This window comes from Schistocerca cancellata, chromosome 2 (genome assembly GCF_023864275.1).
Source record: "Schistocerca cancellata isolate TAMUIC-IGC-003103 chromosome 2, iqSchCanc2.1, whole genome shotgun sequence".
NCBI classification, from domain to species: domain Eukaryota; kingdom Metazoa; phylum Arthropoda; class Insecta; order Orthoptera; family Acrididae; genus Schistocerca; species Schistocerca cancellata.
In genome coordinates this window covers 1,083,191,971-1,083,219,556 of record NC_064627.1, presented here as the reverse complement: position 1 = coordinate 1,083,219,556, position 27,586 = coordinate 1,083,191,971, and the positions used below count along the sequence as shown (strand labels likewise).

General features: G+C 40.7%; 1 protein-coding gene across 1 annotated transcript in view; it reads right to left on the bottom strand.

Moving 5' to 3' along the window:
- LOC126163086 (uncharacterized) overlaps positions 1–27,586 on the bottom strand; it is a 128,359-nt gene that overhangs the window by 42,901 nt on the left and 57,872 nt on the right. Inside the window, exons 2-4 of the mRNA XM_049919997.1 lie at positions 21,091–21,216; positions 9,215–9,353; positions 5,346–5,470 (exon numbers count right to left, since the gene is read on the bottom strand). Of these exons, the coding sequence (XP_049775954.1) occupies positions 5,346–5,470; positions 9,215–9,353; positions 21,091–21,216 (390 nt within the window). The remainder of the gene's footprint in view (positions 1–5,345; positions 5,471–9,214; positions 9,354–21,090; positions 21,217–27,586) is intronic.

The following is a 27,586-nucleotide window of genomic DNA, read 5'->3' as shown; positions in this document are numbered from 1 at the left end:
TAGTTAAGGATATTTCCTTGTATGGACTAGTGCTACAGGGTATATAAGTGGGTAAATGTAGTAATATATTTGCAAACGCTATTAGTCTTGTGACAGCCAATGAGAAGCTAAGAAAACTATACATGGTGAAGGAAGAATGCTACCCTTGGCAGTCGGCAAGCGATGCCTCATTCCAATTCAAGACAAAGCCCATCCAGCAACATGTAGTGTTGTTTAATAGAAATGCTATTTACAAACGTGGCTCTGGAACGCTGTAATTGCGTACAGCGTGGCCAACAAGAGGTAGAGTGAACTCTGCAGTGTGCCGCAGCTGTTCCATTAGCTCAGTGAGAGACGACAGTACCATGGGGAACGGACAAGCAGACTAGCCGAAGTACAAATCGTGTTCGCGTCAAACGTTGTTTTCAGTTAAAGTATCAAATTGTATTCAATTTACACATCCAGAGTGCGGTATCTGAGTATTTCTTTCTGTTACTGTTACTTTTATTTAAACATGAAGACATAACTTGTACTTGTTACACACATAAACGACAACTTTGTTTCGTCCATGGCATAAATAATGCCAATAGAAAATAACAATGGGTACAATAATATTGTCTGTATCCAGCGAGGTACAAAAACCATATAGGTAGGTTACACTTGATTGCACGTTATGCTGTGTGCTATAATTCCATTCTTTACATCTGACATCCAGGCTTAAGCTCATCTAGCTGGAATGTACACGTACGAGCAACGTTCGCTTTAGAGCAGACGTTCAAAGCAAACCACCTTGCACTGGCAAACATTTCGCCACTCGCTGGATTATACTTTGTTGGACCTACGCAACACACCTGCTTCCGTCATTCCTGAAACGGCATGCAAGCAAGCTGTTAGGTCGTGTACAGCCATGGCTGGAGTACTATAAACTTGTTCCTTTAAGAGTCCCCAGCAATAAAAATCTAGTGGATAAAATCCCAGGGAAGATGGAGGCCAGAAGATTGGACCTCCACGACAAAACGATGTCCTGCTTGTAAATGAAAATAACTAGGGAACAGACGTCTAAGGCATAAAGCAGAAAGCAGATGAAGATTCTAACCATAGCTCCATGGTGGATATGGGTTTGATGTGCAGCTGTATACAACAGTGAACTACGGCGCCTGATATGGTAGTAACGAGTGATATGATTTCCTCTATACACTCCGATGTGCTTGCACTATGTAACAGCGCTGCCAGCTCCTCGTTTTCATACATTTGTTTTCAAAATACACCCGAGCTGATTTTGCTACATAAACTGTTGAATCTGATTGAGGAATCGCATGTCTATCTCCAAGTGGAACATTTTTTTCTTCCTCCTGTATATGCATCACCATGAAAAACTGTGTACGAGTAAATGTTGGTTGCGAACTAAAGACATTCTAGTCTTGCAGAGTGATTTGTCAACATAAACTTTACTTTGTCCTGATCCGAAAATTTTAGAAGGATGATCTGTTTCGATTGATCCTGCAATCGTCGACCTGTCATGAAAGCCTCTAGGCAGAGAGTAGCTTACAAAACATAGGATATGAAAATATTGTGTCATCAAAAGTGCTGTGCATTCTATGATGCTCCTTTTAAAAGTTTGATACTTCCCTAAAAATAGTATCATAAAATGAACAGCGTTTCTGATATCATAATATTTTCTTATACTTCATTATCTCAGTTATTCATCGTAAAGGAGTTTTAATTATATGAAGATGGTTGCCTGATGAGTTGAAACCACCATTCCCGTACAGATTTGCAATCAGTACAAAATAAATTTTATACAGGAAACTAAGATCGTGTAATCCACAAATCTGACGACGTCAAGTGTTTTAAAATCAGTTATCAACCTTGTATATACATTCAGTACTTTGTGTACTAAGGTTAGCAGACAACTGGGATTACATCATACACTCTCGGCACTTATCATTAGACGGAAAGTGAGAGTACAGCAAACTCCCGATTACCTGTACAAAGTCTAGCGATAGTTCAAAAAATGAAAATCATAATTGGAACGAAAATTATCTTTTACGATATAAATTTGCAAAGGACAGAGTAGCATGGCGAGCTGACACGCGAGTCTTTGGACTGAAGACCACAACAACAAAGAATATAAATTGCTGATCATGGAGACGTAGATGACGAAAATATGTGTGAGTGGTTAAACAATGATGACTATGAACCAGGATTCGAGCTGGTAAGTGACGCGAATATAATGGAGAAAGAGTGTTTTGTAGAGGAAGAGAGGGAAGACACGGCAATCGATGAAATCGTTATCACGCATACAGAGGCACTGAAATGCAGTAATTAGTATGCAGGACAAAACTCATTTGCTTATAACGAAGGTTTTTAAAGAATTGACAGTTTTTCTGTTTGGGGCTTTTCCATCGTAAAAGCTGAATGAGAGGTTCTCGGGCATAACGTCGGATTGTATTGTCCAACCTGCACAGTATTTCCACCAAGCAGCTGCTCGTCATCTCGAGGGGCGACTGTGGGTGGCTGTTGCGGTCGGAGATGACTAACTGCCTCGCGGACGTACAGGGTGTCCATAAATGTTTACCCTGATTTCAGGATTAAATATTAATTATATTTTTGATGGCAACGTTCGTTTTTTTTACTTGTCTACTAGGGAATCCATGAAGTTTTTGTACAGCTTTCTCCACAAGGAGAGCTTTTTGAGCTGTATCGTAAAAGTGGCTTCCCGTCCAGGAGGAAGCTCAGCTACCACAAATCAAATCACCCGTCACTGCGTTGCGAAAGTTTGTGTCTCATTATGGAAAGAAAACACTTGTTGCCATTTAATCAGTAGATGGCTGGAAACTTTTCTTTTTTCCGAACGGGGTCGTTTCTGTAACGGGCAAGCAGTGGCAGACCATCTGTTTCGGAGACTGTGCAGGCTGTTCAGACCGCAGTCACGAGATAGCCGCAGAAATCGATTAGACAAGCTTCACGGCAGCTTCAAGTGGCAAAGAGTGCAGTGCACAAAGAGGTTCACGAATGTCTTAAAATATGTGCATGTTGTTGTTGTTGTTATTGTCTTCAGTCCAAAGACATGTTTTGATTCAGCTCTCCATGCTACTCTATCCTGTGCGAATCTTTTCATCTCCGAATAACTACTGAAGCTTACATTTTTCTGAATCTGCTAAGCGTATTCATCACTTGGCCTCTCTCCACGCTTCCCTCCAGTACTAAATTGGTGATCCCTTGATGCCTCAGGACGTGTCCAACCACCGGATCCCTTCTTCTTGTCAAGTTGCGCCGCAACTTCCTCTTCTCCCCAATTCTATTCAGTACCTCCTCATTAGTTACGTGATATACCCATCTAATCTTCAGCATTCTTCTGTAGAACCACATTTCGAAAGCTTCTATTCTATTGTCTACACTGTTTACCGTCCATGTTTCACTTCCATTCATGGCTACACTCAATACAAATACCTTTAGAAGAGACTTCCTGACACTTAAATCTATACTCGATGTTAGTAATTCAATTCTTTGGAAACTCTTTCCTTGCCGTAGCCAGTCTACATTTTACATCCCCTCAACTTCGAACATCATCAGCTATTTTCCTCCCCAAATAGCAAAATCATTTACTCCTTTAAGTGCCTCATTTCCTAATCTAATCCCCTCAGCATCACCTGATTGAATTCGACTACATTCCATTATCCTCGTTTTGCTGTTGTTGATGTTCCTTTTTTATTCTCCTTTCAAGACACTGTCCATTCCGTTCAGCTGCTCTTTCAGGTCCTTTGCTGTCTCTGACAGAATTGCAGTGTCGTCGGATAACCTCAGAGTTTTTATTTCCGTTCCACAGATATTAATTCCCACTCCAATTTTTTTCTTTTGCTTCCCTTACTGCTTGCTCAATTGAATAATTTCGGGGGTAGGCTACAACCCTGTCTCTCTCCCTCCTCAACCACAGCTCCCCTTTCATGCCCCTCGACTCTTTATAACTGCCATCTGGTTTCTGTACAAATTGTAAATAGGCTTTCGCTCTCTGTATTTTACCATTGTCACTTTCAGAATTTGAAAGTGAATAATTTGGACCTTTTATGCGCATAGTAGCTGTCACATCCAGATTATCGCGCGAAGAGTGAACAACTTGTAATGGATATACTGAATGTTTGGATGAGAACAATGATTTCATGAAGCGCGTGAGGTTGTCCGAAGAAATTATCTTTCATGTTTGTGGGTTAGTAATGTCCTGATCTGGTGCTCAGAAAACCCCCAAGTCTTTCGAGAACGCATTCGGAACAGTCCAAAGATTAATGTGTGGTGTGGATCAATGTGTAATCGAGTGGCTGGCCCATTTTTCTTCCTTGAAAGCAATGAAGTGGATCTGATTACCAAGACATTTTGGTGAATTATGCCGTTCCCCAACTACAGGATATGGAAGCAAGATGGCGCACCCAGTCATTGGGCTCTACTTCCCCAACAGGTGGACTGGCGGAGAGGGCCCAATTCCATGGCCGCCGACATCACCTGACGTTACCATCTCAGATTTTTTTCTTCGGCTGTAAGAACGGCAGTTCCTGGTATTCTGACATTGCAACAATGGATGAGAGATGCCCTGGGCACAATAACACCAGACATGTTGCAGAACCTGTGGCAAGAGACTGAATACTGGCTTGTTTGTGTGTTATCAGGGGTACACACGCTGAAGTGACCTGAATGTTCAAATGAATTACCTGTATTAGATGTTTAGTTGAAAACTTAATGAGTACATGCGTATTTGATGTAACGTCTGTTTCATTTACTGTATCTAATAAAGAGTTACGTTGTTTTGTTATCAGGATAAACATTTATGGACATCCTGTATTGTGCAGTGCTGACAATGCTATCCGACGCTATGCCAGAGAACCCTGCTAGAAATATGACGATTATTTCTCAAAAGTGAATGGAAAGAAAGAAATACGAAATACAGTTTATTTTAAGCGTAATGCTGAATACACATTGTCGGTTTACGGTTAGTAACGCGTAAGTAAGGTAGTGGTATTTCAACTGTGACATAGCGTGTTTTGTAAATAAGTAAACAGCAGATCCCAATAAAAAAAGATGTGTGTTTTGGAATAGCCGTGATTGACTGTTGCCTGTGCACACACGCGGCCGCATTAACTTGGATAGCTGGGAACCTGCTGCTTTCCTAAAGAGATGTGTCAGACAATTAGGGCACTCTGACTGAAAACTCCAGGATGCTGGGAACTGTTCCTGTAATAAATAAATCTCTGAAAAATTGCTCAACTGGGCCACGATATTGTTAATGAGTTCTAATATATTCAACAACAGATTGGTTATTACAGGCAATAAATGTAAAATGAAGATTTCGTTTCAGTTTAGCTGTTGGCACTCACCACAGTATTGGCCAGTGGAGCAACACTGGTCGACGCTATACGTCCTAAAGCAGCCAGGATGCACTGGCTCAGAGCCGAAGTATTCCGGACAGTCTATGTGCGCACAGTGGAACGTAGCTTCTCCACTGTAAAAACGTAAAAATTGTGGGTTTCATTATCTGCATTACATTTGCAAAACCATATTCTTTGCTCAGGTTTCAGGTATGAAATTTTTGTGTTAAGATAATAGTTTAAATTTCACAGAAGCGTTCCTGATAAGACACTTAGAAAACTCCAAATGTGTAGTTAATTAGTAACATGTTTCATGGATCTTTTTGCAGGATAGATAGCAAGGATATGGAACGAGTCATTACAAATTCACATCGCAAGTTAATTTGCACATGCGGTTACATTCTGGGCACATTCAATTTTTTTATCACCAGAAGGCAAAGTTGCAATAAAATACTTACAAAAATTGTTTTCATGTGGATTGTTTTTGTTGAGAATAATTAGGAAGTTGACTTAGAGGCTCTACTGGGCGTAAAATGCGGACAGTGTGGGATCTTATACGGATACATGGTTACTCAACAATCTGACAGGGAACTTTAAACGTATTGTGGATAATGTAGTCGAGTCCTAGAGTGATTTAAAGTACTTCCAGTCTACAGAAAATTACCTCCACGGGGAAACTCAGAATTAATGTATTATATTCCAATGTAATATCATGATATTGCGTTAAGTCATTTGTTTGTATTGCACTATAATAGAACGTACGTTCTTGACTTCTTCCCATATTACAGAGATTTTTCTCCATGGGATCCATGGAATATGATTAATGTAATGTAATGCAAGTGGTAATAGTGCTTATTTGAAAGAAATAACGAGAAATAAATACCTTACGATCCACACATATACCAGATGTCTTGAAGATGGTGAACAAAATACAGTCGTAAATTAATATCTTTTATTTTAAAGAATGGCATCGTGGACCCATCAAAACTGTTGTAATGATTATTTATTTAACTAGGGATACTACCACCGCTCAAAACAAATAGAAATTCTTAAAGAAGTTGCGGAAGAAGTAGGAATACAAATATCATGCGAAAAAACGGAATATATGACATGCAACTAATAAGCATCAAAGTTTTTGAACATGGAAAAATAAAAACGGTTTCTCAGTTTAAATATTTGGGGAAAATCATACAAGAAAACGGTCTAGAAACATCTGCCAACGAGGTTCGCTATCAAAAGAAGGCAACTGCATTCAGATTAACACAAAATGTTTATAATAAAAAAATCACTTTCTAAATTCAGTGAACTTAGGCATTACATCACTGTAATGAAACCTGAATATTTTTATGGAACAAAAACTTTAATTCTAAATAGAAAGATGGATACTGAAGAAATTCAAAAGGAAGTAAATATTAGGCCCCAAAATCACCGATGGAGAAACTTATAGGCTGAGAATAAATAAGGAAAAAGAAGAATACACAGACATACATGTTGACATGAGAAAACGAAGACTTAAATTTTATGGGACTATTAAAAGAATGGCACCCATGAGGTTGACAATACAAACAGTAGAATTCTACGAAAACAGAAGTAAGGTCAAAACTGAGCCAATTAAATGGATCTCTGCGATTAAGGAGGATCTTAAAGTAGCCGGTATAATTCAGACAGACGTTACAGATAGAAAAACATTCAGACAAATGATATTTGATTGGGAAGTTGGTCAGAGGCCAACAGAAAACGGACTGGAACACCGTGATCTGATGAAACAAAGAGATTTCCTTCTGAAAGGATGAAACAAATTGGGACACAAACGAAGGTCAACCATCAAAAGCGACATTGATTGTACCTCGTGTTGTCCTATTGGTCCCATACGTAAACAACAATAATAATTTGTTTACAGACAACTAGTTCCGCTCAGTTCACAGAAGTGGTCAGAACCACTCTGAAAATCTTGTAATGGTCTTCCAGGGTAGGGTGCGCTGACAAAAAATTGTTAAGAAAACAATTCGCTACGTTGCGTCGTTCTTGAGTTAATTAGCACTGAAGTTGGCAAGGCCGTCGTGCGTTCAAATTCAAGTGGTCCTCCAGAGATGTTGCCACCAAACATGTCCTTCGTTTGGTTTCCTAAAACTGAATAAGAGAATGATACAAAACTGGACGTGGGATGACAGTAAGAATCGAACCCGAGCTACTGGCTGAACACTCTCATGCGCTATCATCTACGCTGTGAGAACAACTGACACCGTTTCTGGCGAGCCGCTTGGTTTTGTGTGTGCAACGGCCTGAGTGCCTAACTTCAATGCTAATTAACTTGGAAATGGCACAACGTAGATGATGATGATGATGATGATGATGTCTGGTTTGTGGGGCGCTCAACTGCACGGTCATTAGCGTCCATACAAAGTCCCAATTTTTTCACAGTCCGGTTTTTTTACACAGTCCAACTGAGCGACTGTCACTAAAGATGACGGCTGGATGAAATGATGAGGGCAAACACGAACACCTAGTCACGGGCAGAGAAAATCCCCAACCCGGCCAGGAATCGAACCCGTGACCCAGTGATGCAGAAGCAGCAACGCTAGCCACTAGACCAAGAGCTGCGGACGCACAACGTAGAGAATTTTTTCTCAGCAATTATTTCTCAGCGCAACCGACGCTGCATCACGCTTACAAGCTTTTCAGACTACTTCTGACCACCCTACATCTGCGTCTTTTATCTTACATATTTCTCAGCCGACATCGAGTGCAACAATCGAAAGTATATTAAACTGTTAAGAATACTGTCTCGCCAAAGTCGTAACATTATCTTTGACAGTTTGATGGACTATTAAAATGACCAGCCTTTCGAATATCGCACATATATGTCTTAGAAGCTGCAACTGAAGGACAGTTCTGTAATAGACGGCAAGGCAATTTCCTTAAACATAATGCAGCATTATTCAGTGACTTCAAGATGGTCACTTTCCCGAAGCAAGTTGTTAGGAAATAAATATCCATTACAAAAAAATTTATTGTCAATTATCACTGTATATAGAAAATAAATTCTTTTAATGTTACATAACATCAGTTTTTCATTAAATTTCTCGTGTTGTAATGTTGAGAGTAACACACACAAAAAATTATTTTAAGGTTCTATAATGAACATTTTTCCTTTGTAATAAGATGCACTGCTAATGGTCATTAACGGACTATTTTGTTTTGTCCATAACCGATTTCAGGTTGGTATGTCATCTTCACACACACACACACACACACACAAATACGCACATATATTTACTTCCGTTACACAGTGCATTGATTTCACTGCAGTTATTAGTTCAGTACAGCATGCACAGGAGAATTCTATTCCATTGTATCAATTGGATCTGTTATAGTATTTCCTGTTTGCAGTTCATTCTGAATATAGCTACATCATCTTCATTGCCTCTTGCATGTTTTAAGACTTGACATGCTATGTTAGTACATGGTAGTACACACAGCTTCCGAGTTTCTTTCAGTCCTTTCCTGCTTGTTACTGCCTTAGACAAAGATAGTCATCCTCTAATGACCACGCAACCAGAAGTCCGTTGATAATAATAGTCTTATGCATTATCTTGTAACGCTTATTTTACGCCAGTCTCCTCGTTCAGACTGTACCCCATACTACAAACACACTGCTTGCAACTATGTTTCTTCATTTACTTTGTCTAACCTCTCTGCTATGAGGTACTGCAGAAAGTCGTATTTCACTCACACTTGTTTACTCAGTTTGTCGTTACTCTGTTTCGTCATAGGTTAATGAGTAAAAACGTGACGTAAAAGTTATGCCTTGAAGCTGCGTATTTTCTCACTTCGCTAATATACAAAATAATATGAATGAAAACAGTATCAGTACTAACCTGAAAATGCCATCCAGATCACCGAGACATGCACAGCTGGGCGTGCATATGGATTTGATTTCTTGCTGAATTTGTGTGCCTGGGTCATACGCTTTACCTCTGTAGTGGCACTTCGTCTTCTCCAGCGACAGAAGTGAACCTAAAATTATCGTAGAATACTGTTTATAAAACGATAATCAATCGATACTAGTATCATTCATGTGACATGAACTTTAGTCCATAACTGTATTATGTTAATGGTATTAGCATTAAGGTGAGTTTTGCATCATGATGTGGACTGAACTTTGTTAGCTAATTGTATCCTGAAGAAATTATGAAAGTTAGGAAGTTATGTATTTTGTGGCTAGGTCTATAATAAGAACTATAGTTATCTAAGAGATATTTACGTTATTTTAACTTCAAGTGTTGCATATTTTTTAAAAGACTATATTTCTAATAAAACGTAACTAATCTACAACTTAAAATACTGATCACTTCCTATCACTTGACGTGATGCAACACGCTGGTAACGGAGCAACGCAGATTTATCTTGAGCACGAACCAGACGGTATCATCTGCATTTAATTACATCTAATATATAAACTGAACGTACAAAAGTCATGGCAAGGGATGACTCCTATGAAGATACGCCATTTAAGACGTCCGAATGTTTGTGCATGTGCTACACATGGTGTGACTGTAGAAATGATATCTGAGCAGTCTGTTACAGCTTTGTACAGCCCCTTTACCCAAACGACAAGAAGTTTTCAGTATTTTTTGTGTTTGTTGCGCTAATAGAGAAATTTGTAACTATCACTCCACTGTGAAGCGCTACTGCTCGGATGGTATTGAGCACCCTACGAGATTATTTCTTACTAGACGTAGACCAAGTGGATAAGGTCATCTTAGACGTGAGCTGGAATTCCATTTCTGATGGTGGTGAAAGGCCCTTGTGAGACAGAACATAACACTGGTGTAAGCTTCACATACTTCAAATCCATCCAAAAGGATTATGAAAAAGGTAGGGACGTTATGCAGCATATAATGCTCTAAGCAGCATAGAACATGGGATATGTTTTTGGAAGAGTCCAAAACACCATGAATGGACTACCGCATAGGTCTATGGTTTTGACTCATCTCCTCGTATAAAAAGAGAATAAGTCACCTCCTGATAGAAACTATGATCTGCTGAACTTCCCCCTTGCTGTAAGAAGGAGACACTAGGAGACATTAGAGGATTCCCAGACTCTTCTGAAAAACGTCTGAAAGCAGCTCGAGAACAGGAGACACAATTAGAAAGGGACACTGTGCGAGAAATAGCAGTGTATACAGCAGAAGTTCTTGGTAAAAGCGCACTGATTATATTTAAGAAGCAGCAGTTTCTTTGTAATAAATTCTTTAAAATATTTGTGGACTTTTATGAGTATAGAGGATGCTGCATCAGAAAGCTGTTGAATTACATAACCTTCAATCAAACAGGTCTAGAGGCATGCACCACATTTTGAATAGAAAAGTGTTTCTAGAGTAAATAAGCAATACACATTACAAATGTAATTACGTCACATCCCTACAATATGCGTGACACCAATTAGTAGTTTGATTACACTTAGTTGATATATAGTCACAATTAAATAGTTCTCTCTAATAGTAAGCCAATATACTTTCTGGATATGTTATTGGTGGATCCTGGGATTGTGATAGGTGATGATAACACTTGTAGATTGATGTGGTTACTGATTGTGTGGGAAAACGCTCTGCCCCAGGGAGATTGAGAGTTATCAGTGTTACAAGCAGAACTTTGCGATGCTGTTGAGACTTCTGAGTAGTTGATGAGCTGTAACATCTTACGGAACGTTCAGAGTTCTTAGTAATTCAGGATACGATGTGAAGAAGTAAGAAGAAGAGGAGAACCTGAAGTTCCCACACATAGGTACGTTGTGGCTATGGTGATGAGAATGTGCTGGCTACAGGAAGTGCTCTGTCCACGTTGACGTACACAGGAAGTTGAGAAATTTTTTTGTTGAATTTTTCAGTTACTAGGAAAAAACTATGCTTATCTTAATTTTTGTATGCTCTGTGGAAGTCACAATATGAAGGTAAGGTACTTTGAAGCATGGGTAACACTGCAAGTACACCTTTAAAATCTGGACGAAGAGAGTACTCAGGGTAAACCTATGTATTTTGTATTACCGAATAGCAGTTCTTTCTGTGTTTATTTTCGTGCCATAAAACTGCAGATCCAAAATGGCCACTGACAGGTAGCAATGAGAAGAGATTATATGTGGATGATGGTGACAACGCCCACTTTGCACGAAGAAAATACCACACAAGAGAGTCCAACAAGGCAAATCTCTGAACTGGCAAAGAAAAGGGAGTATGATATAAGTGACAAGATAACATAATGTAAGTGGGTTAAATTATGAGATAGTATAGCTAATGCCATGTGTCGATTATAAAAGAAATATATTCATTCAGATTAAGGTAAACAGTGTGTGTGTGTGTGTGTGTGTGTGTGTGTGTGTGTGTGTGTGTGTGTGATGTGCCATCTCCAGCCGAAATGTTATGTGCCATATGTCAATGTTTTTTATATGTTGTAGGTGCTTTCCTGTTTATATATTTGATTAAAATGATATTTCTGTGCCTGATCAATTGAGGAAACCAAATATTTAGACCGTGGATATCTTTGGCTATCTTGAGGAAAGAGTAACTGTAGTTACAAGGCAGTACAGGTCGTGGGAGCAGAGAAATTCACCATCATCCAAGGTTGGTTGGTTGGTTGGTTGGTTTGGGGAAGGAGACCAGACAGCGAGGTCATCGGTCTCATCGGATTAGGGAAGGACGGGGAAGGAAGTCGGCCGTGCCCTTTGAAAGGAACCATCCCGGCATTTGCCTGGAGCGATTTAGGGAAATCACGGAAAACCTAAATGAGGATGGCCGGACGCGGGATTGAACCGTCGTCCTCCCGAATGCGAGTCCAGTGTCTAACCACTGCGCCACCTCGCTCGGTCCATCATCCAAGGTTTATGTGGAAGTGTAGAGTAGAAAATAGCCACTTAATGATAAACTGTCCCCTACAGTTCTTACAAGTGTCGATATTTGCTGGGGACGTCGACAGAAACGGGTATCTGAATGCGTAATTGGAGTAGTCAAGAAGAAAAACCTCGTTGGAAACAACTTTCATGCCTCTCTTGAGTCTGGCAACAGGCAGATAACTGTCAAGGAATGCAGTTTCGCTCGCCTAAACTAACCCACCCTTTTGTGTGTGGAGCCCAGTCCTCATTGCAGGTGAAGGATGGTATGACTACGTTCGGAGGTGCGCATGCTGCCAACGTACTGACCATCAGGTTAGCAGCACTTGTCGTGGCAGGAGGTGAACGGCTGCCTGAGCTGGACTGACGTCATGCATCATGAGGGTTGTTGACCTAGTTGTGTGGTCAGTGGCAGGGACAGACCCCTTGGTTGTTCCAAAATATCTGAGGGCAACATAGAAGCATGCAACACTGCATGCACTCTCATGCATAATGTACGCAAATTCAATTCTCATGCGTGCTACGCAACACAGCATGCGTGAAGGAACGTAGCAGTAATGCACCAGTACGGGAAGAAGGACTGTCTGCTCTGTGGCAATGCACGGTACAAGAAGAGGATTTGCTACTAAGCTTGTTTGGCATCATAAACATCCAAGATGCTATGAGGCCCACAAGCTCAGCTACCATGAACCTGAACGAGTCCATGGGAAGCTCATCATTAATACTCATTACCTTGTATATGAGGACGAGCAGTGCCAACCGATGCCTGTTCCTAGGATGAATCAGTTCAGCTGTGACTAATTCAGTGTGTTAAGAACGTCATGAAGCCCAAGTATGTTGGCCATATACTGTAGAAAGACCATGAGAGGCCTCGATATGTCATGGCCCACTTACGGCAGGTGAAGTCAATCCAACCTGCTAAAGACACCACATGACGATAACCAAGTACTAAAGATACCACTCGAAACCTGATGCAAGAGACAGAGGCAATAGATGCTGCCACTTGAAGGACATGGACTCAGCTATGAGAACTTCACATGCAGTGTTTCGTCCCCCTCAGACGGATACACCCGATATGATAATGCCTCTAGCGTTCCAGTGCTATGAGATTAGTGATAAATCATGTGAAAGGTTTTTCATACAGATAACACTGTGCAACGAAAGGTCATTTATGTTCTTGTCTAGAGTTAAAAGTGATTTTGAAAGACTGGTGCATGTGCATCGTAGTCCCATCCCATTTTCTTGTCATTGCACTTATGAGTTTTTTTTTTCATGACGTGCTCCTGTATGCTTAAAAGTATCTGAATTTTTAAACTCACTTCTATGGGATGTGTACAGTTAATCTTCAACTATCAAGCAAGTGTATCTGATGTGTTCCCTGTTTGATTTATATTTGAGTGTAAGTGTTTTATTTCAAGGTGAACAAAATTTTCACGATTTGTGCAACTACATTAATGACTTTATTCTATGTATTTTTTATTTTCATTTGTTTGTGTAGTGATTAACATACTTATTTACATAATGATGGATGGATAATGCCTTCTGCCCAAAGAAATACCCCATGACAACTGCTGGACATCGTACTGATGTGGGGTTTTTGTAGTAATTGTAATCTATCTTTACATTAATTAAACTGGAGTTAGTTTCAGAAATTTTGGATTTCAGTGGGGGACCATGAATCGATAGTTGCTTCGATGTTTCACGGCTGCACTTCTATGGCGATTAGAGTGTGTTGTACTCTTGTCCTTTTTTTCTTATGTGTGAGTCATATTTCTGTGTTGGTTTGATGACATAAAACCTTTATAATCTCGATATTAACAATTGCATGTGCCAACAGACTTTGTGTAGCAATGTGATTTAATCACTTTTTTGAATATGTTTAATAATATGATGACACACAGACATCAAACAGAATCATTATTGTATATTATTACCTTATATTTTCTTGGTTTTCTATGAATGTCAAATGCTTTTCTTAATAGGAACCCAAGTTCCCCATTTTTATGTTTGTGTGTCGCATTTGAGCATTTCTCTGTAATGATTTCATGCCATTTGTGCATTTGTTGCTATGCTAACATAGAATGAATGAAGTTCTAGGATTCTCCCCTCCATAAAAAGATACACGTCTTTAAAAAAATGTCTGAGTCCGCCCTTTCATTTGAATAGTAGTCTCGGATTTTTTCTTCTCCCGAGGTGGAGTGTAATGAAATGGGTCAGTTGAAAGCGACTCGTGAATGTTAAGAGTATTGGGCGTTTTAAAACGCAGTTAGTGTTCCATTCATTTGACATTTCACTCTGCCTCCACTACGCTTAGCCTCTGGGAAAGGGAGGAGCTACTTCTGTTTGTTTATTTTTTCGTGCACACCCGACATTATTCCCACTTTCCACTGCATATATGTGTACGTGAATGAGTATGCGTAAGAGAGTATTTTTATGACGCCCACAATATGGAAGAGTTCGTAGAGTCAAGGGTTTGCATTGCCAACCTAACTTCGTAAGTGGAAAATGTAGAAACCATCGAGTTTTTCTATCGATGACTGGGTGGGAGTTAGGTCAGCACACAACAGGAAGGTGGTTGGTGTTCTCCCATTGGGCTAACGGTAATTCACCCACCACTAGTGACAGGTTGAAAGGTATGGACAAGTGCCCCTCTGGACATAATTTTGCTAGCGCTGTGAATGTGTGTTGTGCGTTAGTGTTAGTGATCCACTGGTAAGTGGACAAAGGAATTAGAGCTACGTAAGCTGATTTTATATGGCATTTAATTTATTTTATTTCCACTATCCATTTTTTATTATTTTGATTTAAATGCTTTCACTTGAACTCGTTTGTTTGTCTGGAATGATGCTTTTTTTTCTGATGTTAGTGCCACTAGATGTGTTTTTTTTTTACAACAGAATGTTAAAGTTTATTAACGTTTTGGATGACCAAGTAATCTCAGTTACTGATAATCTGTGTATTGATTTGTGACCCATAATTTTCGGCTGTCCTAATGACTTTGTCTCCGTGTCAGTCTAGGCAGCACATGACTGTCAACTTCTCCACATATTCGAATGTTGGTTACTAGAATCAAGCATTGCCGCTCAAACTGCAGTTCATAAAGTGTAGAGTCACGTGAATATTTATACATGATTTAAATTTACTTCTTTCCGATTTCTGAAACTTGTTGGAGGTAGAGTGAAATCGGCCTTATGTCACCTTGTGTGCACCGTTATGAAACCGTTGGATTTTTCTGTTTCCCTATTTTTCAGTTTATTTGTCGTAGTGTAAATCCGTTCCACCTGCCAACTTCATGATCCCCGAGAAGGTACTACAGTCACGTAGTTTAAACTCTAGATCACAAAGTGCAGAATTCAGTGAACATACATATTAAGGGCTTTTTTCAATAGTGGTACAGGTCCACTTTTGTTCATTTTGAGATACAGAGTCCTAAAGTTAAATGAGCGCTGAAAAATCTGCAGTTGAGATACCAGAAATATTCAAGCATATGGCTTCTTGCATGTCTCGAGTTCTGAGGTTTCATTTCAAAGTATTTATTCCCTTTTGAGTGTTGACTGTGGAGACACCTCACCAGGCCCGATGTACGTAACTGCCACTCTCAATTGCTGTTTGGTTACTCGAATAATAATAAATTGTAAGTCAAATGATGCGGGGTTGTTGCATGTATTCATGTATAAATGATCTGAGTGCCCCGCCGGCGGCGGTGGCCGAGCGGTTCTAGGCGCTTCAGTCCGGAACCGCGCGACTGCTACGGTCGCAGGTTCGAATCCTACCTCGGGCATGGATGTGTGTGATGTTTAAGTAGTTGTAAGTTCTAAGGGACTGATGACCTCAGATGTTAAGTCCCATAGTGCTCAGAGCCATTTGAACCATTTTTTTGAGTGCCCCCTGGTGTCCTTGTATATACTCGTTGCTTCCCACTTCCTACAGCCGGGCTGTGATATTCTACGTGCTCTCATTCTTTTTACCGATTTTATTTTATATAGGTATTTATTTAAGGAACCATTTACGAACAGTTCAACTACAGCTTTCAGATATCTGTTTAATAATGTCTCGTTTGAGCACCACGAGTGTAGAATGTTAATACGGGGAGGTTATAATTAAATTTTCGCTACTTGAGGGGGTCCTCCATGATAAACAAGTGGTTGCAGGACAACTAAACTTGGTGCATGATAAACAAGTGGTTACAAAACAATGAAACTTTGCGGAAACGTTTGTAAGGACACGCGGAAAAGAAATTACTAAGAAAACGTTGAAAGAAACGCATTTTAATTTCCACGTTAGAGGGTAATGTTTGTTAGTTGCGTACTGTTTTTACGTTCAGTGTTACGAACGTTGCTCAATGTGACAACCATTTGTACCAACGATAGCCTGGGACAGCACTAAAGACTACTCTATTGCTGTTCGAAACATCTCAGGTGGGATATTGGCTACCTTTCTCGCTACGCTCATCTTCGACCTCAGATGGGTGTTAGTGTCCCATTGATAAGCCCTGACCTTCGCGTAACTCCACAGCCAGAAATCACACGGGTTCAAATCTGGTTATCTTGGTGGCCACGCAGATTGGAACGACCGGCCAATGAATCGGTTTTCTCAAATGTGTTACGACGTAGACAGGTGTCTTCAGGAGAAATGTGAGGTGGAACTCCATGGTGTATCCAAACAGTTAAGTTCAAGTACGCCTTTCTCGTGTACCATCCTCAAAGAAAAACCCTATGTTGTCGTAACAGTATCGGCGCCTAACGGCAAGTCATGACACTAGCACTACTAACAACGGAAATCCTGCAGTGCACAGTCTGTACATCATTCCTATAAAGTTGGGTACTACGATGGCTGAAGTAGCGAAACTTAAATTATGACAACCTTGTATGTAGACAGCCCTGTAGTCTTGTTTCCAAGTTTAATAAATTCGTATTACGCTTCTTGAACCTTGCGCCATTCAGAATGCACCCCAAGTTCCATAACCTCAGTCCCTAGATCGTTTTCTACGATGCTTCAAAATTTTGAGCTTAAATGAGTTTCCGAAATAGCAACAGAGCAGACAATTAGGAAGCATTTTATTGTATCTGAAAACCATGTACCGTTTGTATGTCAGCCTTCTTCCCCCTCACATGCCTATTGCAAATTACATACACTGCCGCAAAAAAATTGTACACCTGGAAATACGACGTCGATTTCGATCCGATGGCGGCGTATGCCACCTATGGGATACTAGGCTAACAATTAGCTTAGTGTCGTAGCTACCAGAGCGCCACCTGTGTCTACCCTTCAATAGGGAATGCTTACAGCCAGAAGGCTCAGGGTGGTGCAAACGTGTGAAGCAAGCAGGCAACCATGCCACGAAGACTCACTCGTGCTTGCTACAGCCAACTGAGTGAGTTTGAATGGGGGTCAGACTATGGACTTCCGAGTGGTGAGATGGTCCTGTTGGAGAACTGCCATGCAAGCTGGACGTGCTGCGTCGTTAGTGCAACGTGAACATTCTCATACTTGTCGACGGGGTTTTGGAAGTCCACGTAGAACGGACGCCCGCCAGGATCGTGGTATTGAAAAGGCAGTGGTGGCGGATCGTGCAGCTACCACAACACAGATAACAGGGGTAGTTAGCCCAGACGTATCAACACGAACTATTGCGAATCGGTTAGTAGCAGTGAGACTACGGGCACGCTCACCTCTATCCCGTCTTCCACTCACGCCACAGCATCGACGGCTGGACTGATGCCGCCAGAGAATCATCTGGGAGATGGAATAACTCTTCGTGGTCTTCAACGGTGAAAACAATTCTGCCTGCACGAAAGTGATGGTCGTTTGCATGTGCGTTGTAGAACTGACAGGTCCTGTATCGTAGAGTGCATTCGTCTGAGATTCAATGACCCCACCCCAAGCCTTATGGTCCGGGTTGCAATAAGGTACAACTGTCGTTCAGCTTTAGTGTTTCTGGAGGGGACCCTAACCAGCGCTCGGTACCTGCACAATGCAATTAGACACGTTGCTTTACAGTTCTTGCAAGAGGAAGATAATCGTTTGTTCCAACAGGATATGGTCGCTCGTACACTGCCCGCGAAACTCAACATGAACAGTTGCAGCGGGCGTGGCATAACGTATACCAGGACAGTATTCGCCATCTTTATGGTTGTCTGGATGCCAGAGTCAGTGCCAGCATTGCCGCCCATGGAGGTTACACTACGTTCTGATGCGGGTGGTTCATTATGAGTCGATACCTGGTACCTCAGAACTGCTTGTGCTCTTGATCTGTTTGGTTCGATGATGTTTGGTTTGTGGGGCGCTCAACCGCGCGGTTATCAGCGCCCATACAAAGTCCTAATTTTTTCACAGTCCACTTTTGCCATTGTCCCGAATGATGATGATGAAATGATGAGGACAACACAAACACCCAGTCCCCTGGCAGAGAGAAAATCCCCAACCCGGCCGGGAATCGAACCCGGGACCCTGTGATCTAGAGGTAGTAACGCTAGCCACTAGACCAGGAGCTGCGGACATCGGTAAATGTAATTACTTCATCTACTCCATATGCACTGTTACGACAATAAATGTTGGGTTAATGGGAAACCTCTGAAAGGGTGAATAAATTCTTTCCCGGCAGTGTATGTTCCATCCTACTTAACCGTTGCACGTTTCAGAAATAAAACCACTTTAATTAATGGGCAGTTCTATTGCTTGTACCTAATTAATTTTGATGGGCACGCAGGGCTATGAAGTGGCGTAGGCGGATACGAATGTAATCCCGGGAGACTCTAGATGGAAGAAATGAGCCTTGAGGTATACTGCGAGCAAGGAGCGCATTCTAAATAAAGAAAGGACTCAATGATGACAAGCGAACACTGTAGATAAATCCCCCACTCCCCTTTCCATGTTATTTCAGCATTTAATTAGGAACAAAGACAAAAATCTATTAACTTAACGTTGCTTCAAGGGTGTATACTCGAATATATAATTAGAAAGTTACGTTGCAGTGTGCATTATTACTGTCTGGACAATAGAGAGAATAAAACATTCCATGTTTTCTGTTTCTTCCAGCGTGTCCAGTGTGATCTTCCCATTATTTTTATAGAACTGATCACGGAATTACACTACATTTCCAGTACCACAAGTATGAAAACATGGTCGTGGTGATTATTTATAAATTAAAAAATGTGTGCTTTATGCGCAGTGTAACTTGGCACTTGTTGCGGTGTTTTCGGGTGCAGAGGCTTCTATTGGACAATTGGACCGGTACTGACTTGCTTCCACTGGGTACCAGTCTCAGTTAGCAAACAGTACTGTTTACAGTAGAACTCAAAATAATAAGCGCATTCTGTAATTGGTAGCAACAAGATTTCAGTTTCGTATAAAATCATTCTAGCGATAGTCACCTAAATGTACAATTTTGATTTCGCAGAAATGGATGCTCATTTTACATAATGGCTGTCTTGCGGAAATAGCGTTTGTGGGAATCAGGGAAAACTCCATCTAAATAACTAATATTAATCAAAACATAATCTTTTACGTGAAGCTAATTGTCTTAATCAAGCTATTTCGATATTCTGCTTCGATTGAGATACTTCAGTTAGTTCAAACGGCTTTCTTTCAGAAAGCGTCTAATGCATTGAGCGATGATCTAGTATTGGGCTTGGTGGCTTTACCTCACCGGGCGGTCTTCTACGAAATTTATTGTTTCACTATGAATATGAGATCGTTCTGACTTCTAATAGGTGTTAGGCATAATTTCTAAAAGGAAACCAAAAACGAAAACTAGAAGCACCCGAATGTAACTGTTATGAAAAGAGACGGAAAGTTTCAAACTATTTTTGGTTTGAGCCGAATATGACACGAGAACCAAATTCTGCTGTGTAAAAATTTAGATTATGATGAACAAATAGGTTTCATCACAGACTTTGGATTAGCCGTCGATCTTGTGTTGGTTGCGATCTTGACTGACAAAAAGAGCCGAGGATTCAAGAGAATTATATCACGAAGTGTGTCATCATCATTAGTTTATCATTGCGTGCCTCTAATTTACTAAGTGTGGGACAAACCAGCTGTTACAAATACGTCATTCTATGTAAATAAACGATACTTCGTTAAGCTCCTAGGTAACTAATTACCACCATTAGCCACTTAGCAACAACCAGCTATCAATAAAATTATTTCAGATTTTGAAAAACGTGTGTGAAATATTTCGGATGTCTACATTACTTACAATGGCAGTTCTCAAAGGATGTTTGTGGATCACAGCATTATGTTAAGTGTGGAGATTTCGTTTTGCTGGAGATACTGCTACATATATGTGTGTTTTTGTGTTGTGAGGGTTCTGACCCTGAGACTGGCTCTTTAGTGGACGTTGTGGCAGTTTACGACTTTGAAGAGGGAGGCACTGGCTGGTAAGGTTACAGAGACGGGAGCAAACGGTAAATGTATTCACGAATGATGAACCTCGTAGTTACGCTGCAGATATATGCTGTGTTGATGTGCAGATGGCGTAGTGGTAAGTTGTTATATGTATTGTACACAGATGCGAAACTGAATTTCTGTAATGGGATATATTCGAAAACTGTACAGAGAATAAGGGACGTATGAATTTTTGCAAGGCAGGTTAACTCAGATCAGTTCCACAGGGAAGAGAATGCGAGCTTGTGGATTGGAGATAAATATTCAGGCACCAGACAGGCGTTTTGTTTAGTATGATTGTCGTTTGAGACGTTAAAATATTCATTAAATTTATATCCAATTTACCAAACAGAACAGGATAAAGCCGCTTCAGCAAAGGTCCGATTATATTGTTCAGTAGGCACGAGTGATATAAGCATTACTCACAATAGGAATGGAACTTTTGCGGGAGCTGGCGTTGAAAATGTTTCAAGTACTCACTGCAGTTGTAGCGTGTAGGGCAGCACTCGCTGGAGCCGTCACTGCGTACACAGCCCAGCTCCTCGTAGAATCGGATGGCCCGGAAGTTGGGACAGTCTTGAACTCTGCACGGCGAAGACTCGGAATCTGTAAGAGGAGCGATACACTTCTCATTATACACGCAGAGCTCGTAAACTGCATATATCGCGGAAGCACGTGGCAAGAATGCTTTAATGGTACGGTATGCTAAGTGTTTTTGCATTATAGTATGCGTTTGTGTGACTTGTTGTTAGCGTAGATTTATCTTCAAACACATTGTTAGATCAGTATTCAGAAGACCGGACAGTTTTTTAGGAAATGGTTCTTATATCACCCAGATCTATGTCGAGCCGAATCGTAACACGTATTTGGAGTTTAAATGTTATTACTTACCTACAATAAAAAATCAACTCGTGCTCTCTACACATGATACTCTCAGTGTCACAGGTAGAGGAAACCTGGTTCATCTTGTGCTTATAAACTTTCTAAGAACATTTGATTCAGTAAGTAACGGTAATATTAATAATAAAAACACGAGAAGCATTCTCGTGTAACAGACAGGTCGCAGTACATTATAATGCATGGATAGTGATCTAAAGACAATGAAGCACTGTCTGTTGTGCCCCAAGCTGAGAGCAATGGTACCGTTGCAGTTCGTGTTACGCATTCATGACTTAGCTGGTGGTATTGAATACAATCGCAGACTTTCTGAAGATGACGAACTTATCTATGAGAGAAATCTATGCGCTAAAAATCGTAGCACTTGCAACTAGATATCTACAAAATAACAAACTGATAGAAAGCCTGGATACGTGCTCGTGATGTAGAAAAATTTGAAATTGTGCATTTGAAGAAACTAGTATGTTCTATCTGTCTATAATTTAGGACCCGTTAAAGACAAGACTATTTTGTTCAGATTCCCCCTTTGGAATCTCACCAAAGTTTAAACAAAAGTCAAGCAGAAATCCTTGGATAATGCACGAGCTACTGAATCTAACTCGGGAAATGAAAAAAAAAGAAGTATAAAAATGCAACAAATGAAGCAGGGGGAAGGGTTTACAGACGTTCGAAAAATGTAACTGAGAGCAAATGCAAAATATCAGAACGGGAATACCTAGACGAGAAATGCAAGGATGTAGAGGTATGAATTTCAGGGGGAAAGAGTGACGCCGCCTATTGTAAAATGAAAGAAACCTTTGGTGAAAAGAAAAACAGCCATGTGAAAACCAAGAGCTCAGATGTGAAACCAGTACTAAGCGAAGGAGGGAGTGGTGAAAGGTGCAAGGAATATGTAGAGGTTCTATACAAGAGAAAGAAACTTGAGGACAGTACTATGGAAAAGAAAAGAAAGCAGATGAAGATGAGATGGGAAGGATGATACTGCGAGAAGACTTTGACAGAGCAGTGGAAGATTTAAGTAGAAATAAGACACCTGGGGTAGCCGGCATTCTGTCTGGGAGAGACAGCCATGAGTAAAGTGTAAGACATATGAGATGGGCGAAATATCCTAACAGTTAAAAAAGAATGTAATAATTCAAATTCCAAATAAGATAGGTGGTGACAGACGTGAATATTACCAATGTATCAGTTTAAAAAGTCATAGTTGCAAGGTACTGGCATGAATGGAGAATGGAGAAACTGGTAGAAGCCGACCTCGGAGAAGTTCAGTTTGGATTTCGGAGAAATGTAGAAACTGATCCGACGGTTTGCTGTAGAAGGTAAATTAGAGAAAGGCAAAACCTACATTTATAACATTTGTAGATTTAGAGGAACCTTTTGACAATGTTGGCTGAAATACACTCTTTCAAATTCTGCTGGTAAGAAGGATAAAATACAGAGGGTGGAACGTTTTCTACAATCTGAATAGGAATCAGATTGTAATTGTAAGAGTCGAACGACATGAAAGCGAAGCAGTAGTCGACAACAGGGTGAGACAGTGTTGTAACCTTGTAAGACGTATTCTCGTTTATTGGTATCTACCACGGCCAAGTTCTCTCTAAAACTAGTTATGTTGATATATCCACCGCAATCAGGCCAATGTTTATGCTGTATTCTACACCCAAGGAATGTGCTCCTAAAGACTAAAAGTGAGACCGTGTGCCTACTGGTACATGCCCTTTAAAAACGATCGCACTTGCCATTAAAAAACTTCACACTCAGTTAGCTCTAATAGATATGAAAAGGATTCGACAGGAGACACTTGCTTGATAGAACTGAATGTTTTATTTTCTCTGGTACAAGGCACGGTACACGTTCCTAACGTTTCTGCGCACGCGTTCACTTCTATTGCAGCTTGTTATTACTTTTTTGAGGTAACTGATGTGTTGGCAAATGTGCCAACACCTTGTAGATAGAGGAGGCCGAAATGCACGCTATAATCTAACGCAGACGGGCGTGAGGTCTGGAACAGGATACGTAATGAATGCTATAAAGAAAAGTACGTAGCTGCTGAAATACTTAACTTTTAATCCATCATTTGTATACAGCGTTCTTGATGATACAAGTGAGACTCTCTATAGAAATGGTTAATGGCGCCTTGCTAGGTCGTAGCCATGGACTTAGCTGAAGGCTATTCTAACTATCTCTCGGCAAATGAGAGAAAGGCTTCGTCAGTGTAGTCGCTAGCAAAGTCGTCGTACAACTGGACCGAGAGCTAGTACGTCTCTCTAGACCTGCCGTGTGGTGGCGCTCGGTCTGCAATTACTGACAGTGGCGACACGCGGGTCCGACATGTACTAATGGACCGCGGCCGATTTAAAGCTACCACCTAGCAAGTGTGGTGTCTGGCGGTGACACCACAGTAACAATGCGTGTACTGATCTCTGCTAACGTCTCGCTTCTAATGTTGGTGAGTTATAAATCCTGTCCATGAACACTGCAGCAGTTAATGGATTTGTCGAACTTCTCACGGCACGCGTCCATGTATCGTCCAACGTCTGACATGCAGCGACGACTCCCCGTAACGGTTGGCACAAACCGAACTTCTCGATCTGTGTGCGTTACCCTGGTGACAGTCCTGCTGCGCTAGGCTGCTACGTGTGAGGTACATACTGGGTGACAATTATTGAACTACATGAAATAAAATCGTCATAACGTCTGAACGGTCTGCTTTACGACGTTCAAACTGCGCGGTTGGCCATGGGGCATAATGGGAATTAATATGCGCTGTATAATTTGGTTTAGCGACGAAGCCGATTTTCATTTGGATGGGCTTGTCAATAAGCAAAATTGACTCATTTGGGGGAACTGAGAATCCGCATTTCGGGATCGCGAAGTCTCTTCACCCTCAACAGGTGACTGTGTGGTGAGCAGTGTCCAGTCACGAAACAATCGGTCCGATATTCCTTGATGGCACGGTAACTACTGAACGGTGCGTGATGGTTTTGGAAGAGAATTTCATCCCCGTTATCCAAAGTGGCCCTGATTTCGACAAGATGTGGTTCATGCAAGACGGACTCGATCCCATCGAAGCAGCAGAGTGTTTGATGTTCTGGAGGGGCGCTTAGAGGCCCGCATTCTGGCTCTGGGATACCCAGAGACCACTGCTATGGGCCTCGATTGGCCGCCATAAGATCCACATATGAACACATGCGATTCCTTTTTGTGGGGATATATTAAAAACAAGGTGTACAACAATAACCGAAAAATCATTGCTGAGCTGAAAACAGCGATTCAGGAGCTTATAGACAGCATCGATGTTCCGAAACTTCGGTGGGTCATGCAGAATTTCGTTTTTCGTCAGCGACACATCATCGCCAGTCATAGCAGACAATCGAACCTAAATCCGAATATCTTTAGTCATGTTTAGTTGTTTGTAATTAATTCACGTTTTTTCAGATAGTTCAATAATTGTCACCCTGTATGTCGATATTCAGATAGTAGCTGTATCTGTAACCTTACAACCTCTGCCAGATATTATTCGACCTGCATATTGAACAACCAGAAAAGGAAACAGAGGAGAAATCTGGAAAGGCATATGAAATAGAGATCTTGCGGTTTGGCGACGTCATTGTAATTTTCTAAAAGGAAGCAAAGGACATGGAACAGCAGTGAAACTGAATGGAATGCCTTACAAGAAGTGATAAGATGAACATAAAAAGAAGCAAAACAAGGGTAATGGAACGTAGTCAATCAAATACAGCCGATGTTGAGGGAAATTGTTTAAAAAATGAGAAACTAAAAGTAGTAGATGAGTTTTGTTATTTGGGAAAAAAAGTAACTGATGATGGGCAAAGTAGAGAGGACATAAAACGTAGAGGAATTTTTAAAATCTAATACAAATGTAAGTGCTTGTCTGAAGGTTTTTGTCTGGAGTGTAGTCTCGTACGGAAGCGAAATGCGGTCGATAAGCAGTTCAGACGAGAAGAGAGTATAGGCTTTTGAAATGTGATGCTATAGAATAATGCTGGAGATTTGATGGGTAGATCGAATAACAAATGAGAAGGTATTGAATCGAAGTGTGGAGAAAAGCAATTTGCGGCACAGCTTGACTGTAAGAAGGAATCGGTCGACAGGACACATTCTGTGGCATGGAAGAATAGTAAATTTGGTAAAGGGAAGTTATTGTTTTAAAGAGGGAGAAGGTATGAATACAGTAAGCAAGTTTAAATGCATGCAGGCTGCAGTAGTTGTTCGCAGATGAGGCTTGCACAGGATAGAGTAGCTTGAAGAGCTGCATCAACTAGTTTCTAGAGATGGGCGTAGCAACGAAGAAGCGATGAATCCGATGTTGTGGCCTTGAGTTGCCAATCCGTCGATTGATCTATACATTTTCAGAATAGTTTTCACCCTCAAGATAAAATATATGTGTATAGAAAATTATAGTCATTTCGTCCTGTTTTACAGTTCCCCAAATTTTAATTTAGTCAAAACAGATTACTGTTTTACTAATACTGACAAGGAGAGTGAGAATGTATGTTTCATACATTAGTTTCCTTGGAGATGAATGAAGATTAAACACATGACATCTGAAAGTAAAAACGGACGAATACCGTCCCCAAAAATATCCCAGAGTGTGAAAACTCGCAAATTTGCTTCATATCATAACTCCAAATTCAGTTTTGCGCTGCTTCCAAATCATAATTTGTTGAAACAATGACACAACAATCCGATTAAGTGCAGTGCAAAACTTAAAATATTGCGATGGTATTCCTTTCTTTTGTTGTTGTTGTTGTTGTGGTCTTCAGTCCAAAGACTGGTTGGACGCAGCTCTCCATGCTACCCTATCCTGTGCAAGCTTCTTCATCTCCGAGTAACTACTGCAGCCTACATCCCTCTGAATCTACTCATTGTATTCATCTCTTGGTCTCCCTCTACGATTTTTAACCCCCATGCTTCCCTCCAGTACTAAATTGGTGATCCCTTGATGCCTCAGAATATGTCCTACCAACAGATCCCTTCTTTTAGTCATGTTGTACCACAAATTTCTCTTCTCCCCAATTTTTTTCAGTGCCTTCTCTTTAGTTACGTGATCTACCCATTTAATCTTCACATTCTTCTGTAGCACAACATCTCAAAAGCTTATTTCTCTTCTTGTCTAAACTGTTTATCGCCCTTGTTTCACTTCCATACATGGCTACACTCCATACGAATGCTTTCAGACACGATTTCCTAACACTTAAATCTACACTCGATGTTAACAATTTTTCTTCTTCACAAACGCTTTTCTTGCTATCGCCAGTCTACATTTTATATCCTCCCTACTTCGACCATCATCAGTTTTTTTGCTTCCCAAATAGCAAAACTCATCTACAACTTTAAGTGTCTCATTGCCTAATGTAATTCCCTCCGCGTTACCTGATTTAATTCGACTACATTCCATTATCCTCGTTTTGATTTTGTTGATGTTCATCTTATATCCTCCTCTCAAGACCCTGTCCATTCCGTTCCACTATTCTTCCAAGTCCTTTGTTGTCTCTGACAGAATTACAATGTCATCGGTAAACCTCGAGGTTTTTATTTCTTCTCTCTGGACTTTAATTCCTATTCCAAATGTTTATTTTGTTTCCTTTACTGCTTTCACAGCGTACGTACTGAATTATACCGGGGATAGGCTACAACCCTGTCTCACTCTTTTCTCAACCACTGCTTCCCTTTCGTTTTTCGCGACTGTACAAATTGTAAATAGCCTTTCTCTCCCTGTATTTGACCCCTCCCACCTTTAGAATTTGAGAGAGAGAGAGTATTCCAGTCAACATTGTCAAAAGCTTTGTCTAAGTCTACAAATGCTACAAACATGGGTTTGCCTTTCTTTAACCTAGCTTCTAAGATAAGTCGTAGGGTCAGTATTGCTTCGCGTGTTCCTACATTCTGATGGAATCCAAACTGATCTTCCCTGAGGGCAGCTTCTACCAGTTTTTCCATTCGTCTGTAAAGAACTCGTGTTAGTATTTTGCAACCGTGACTTATAAAACTTATAGTTCGGTAATTTTCACACCTGTCAGCAGCTGCTTCCTTTTGAATCGGGATATTGTATTCT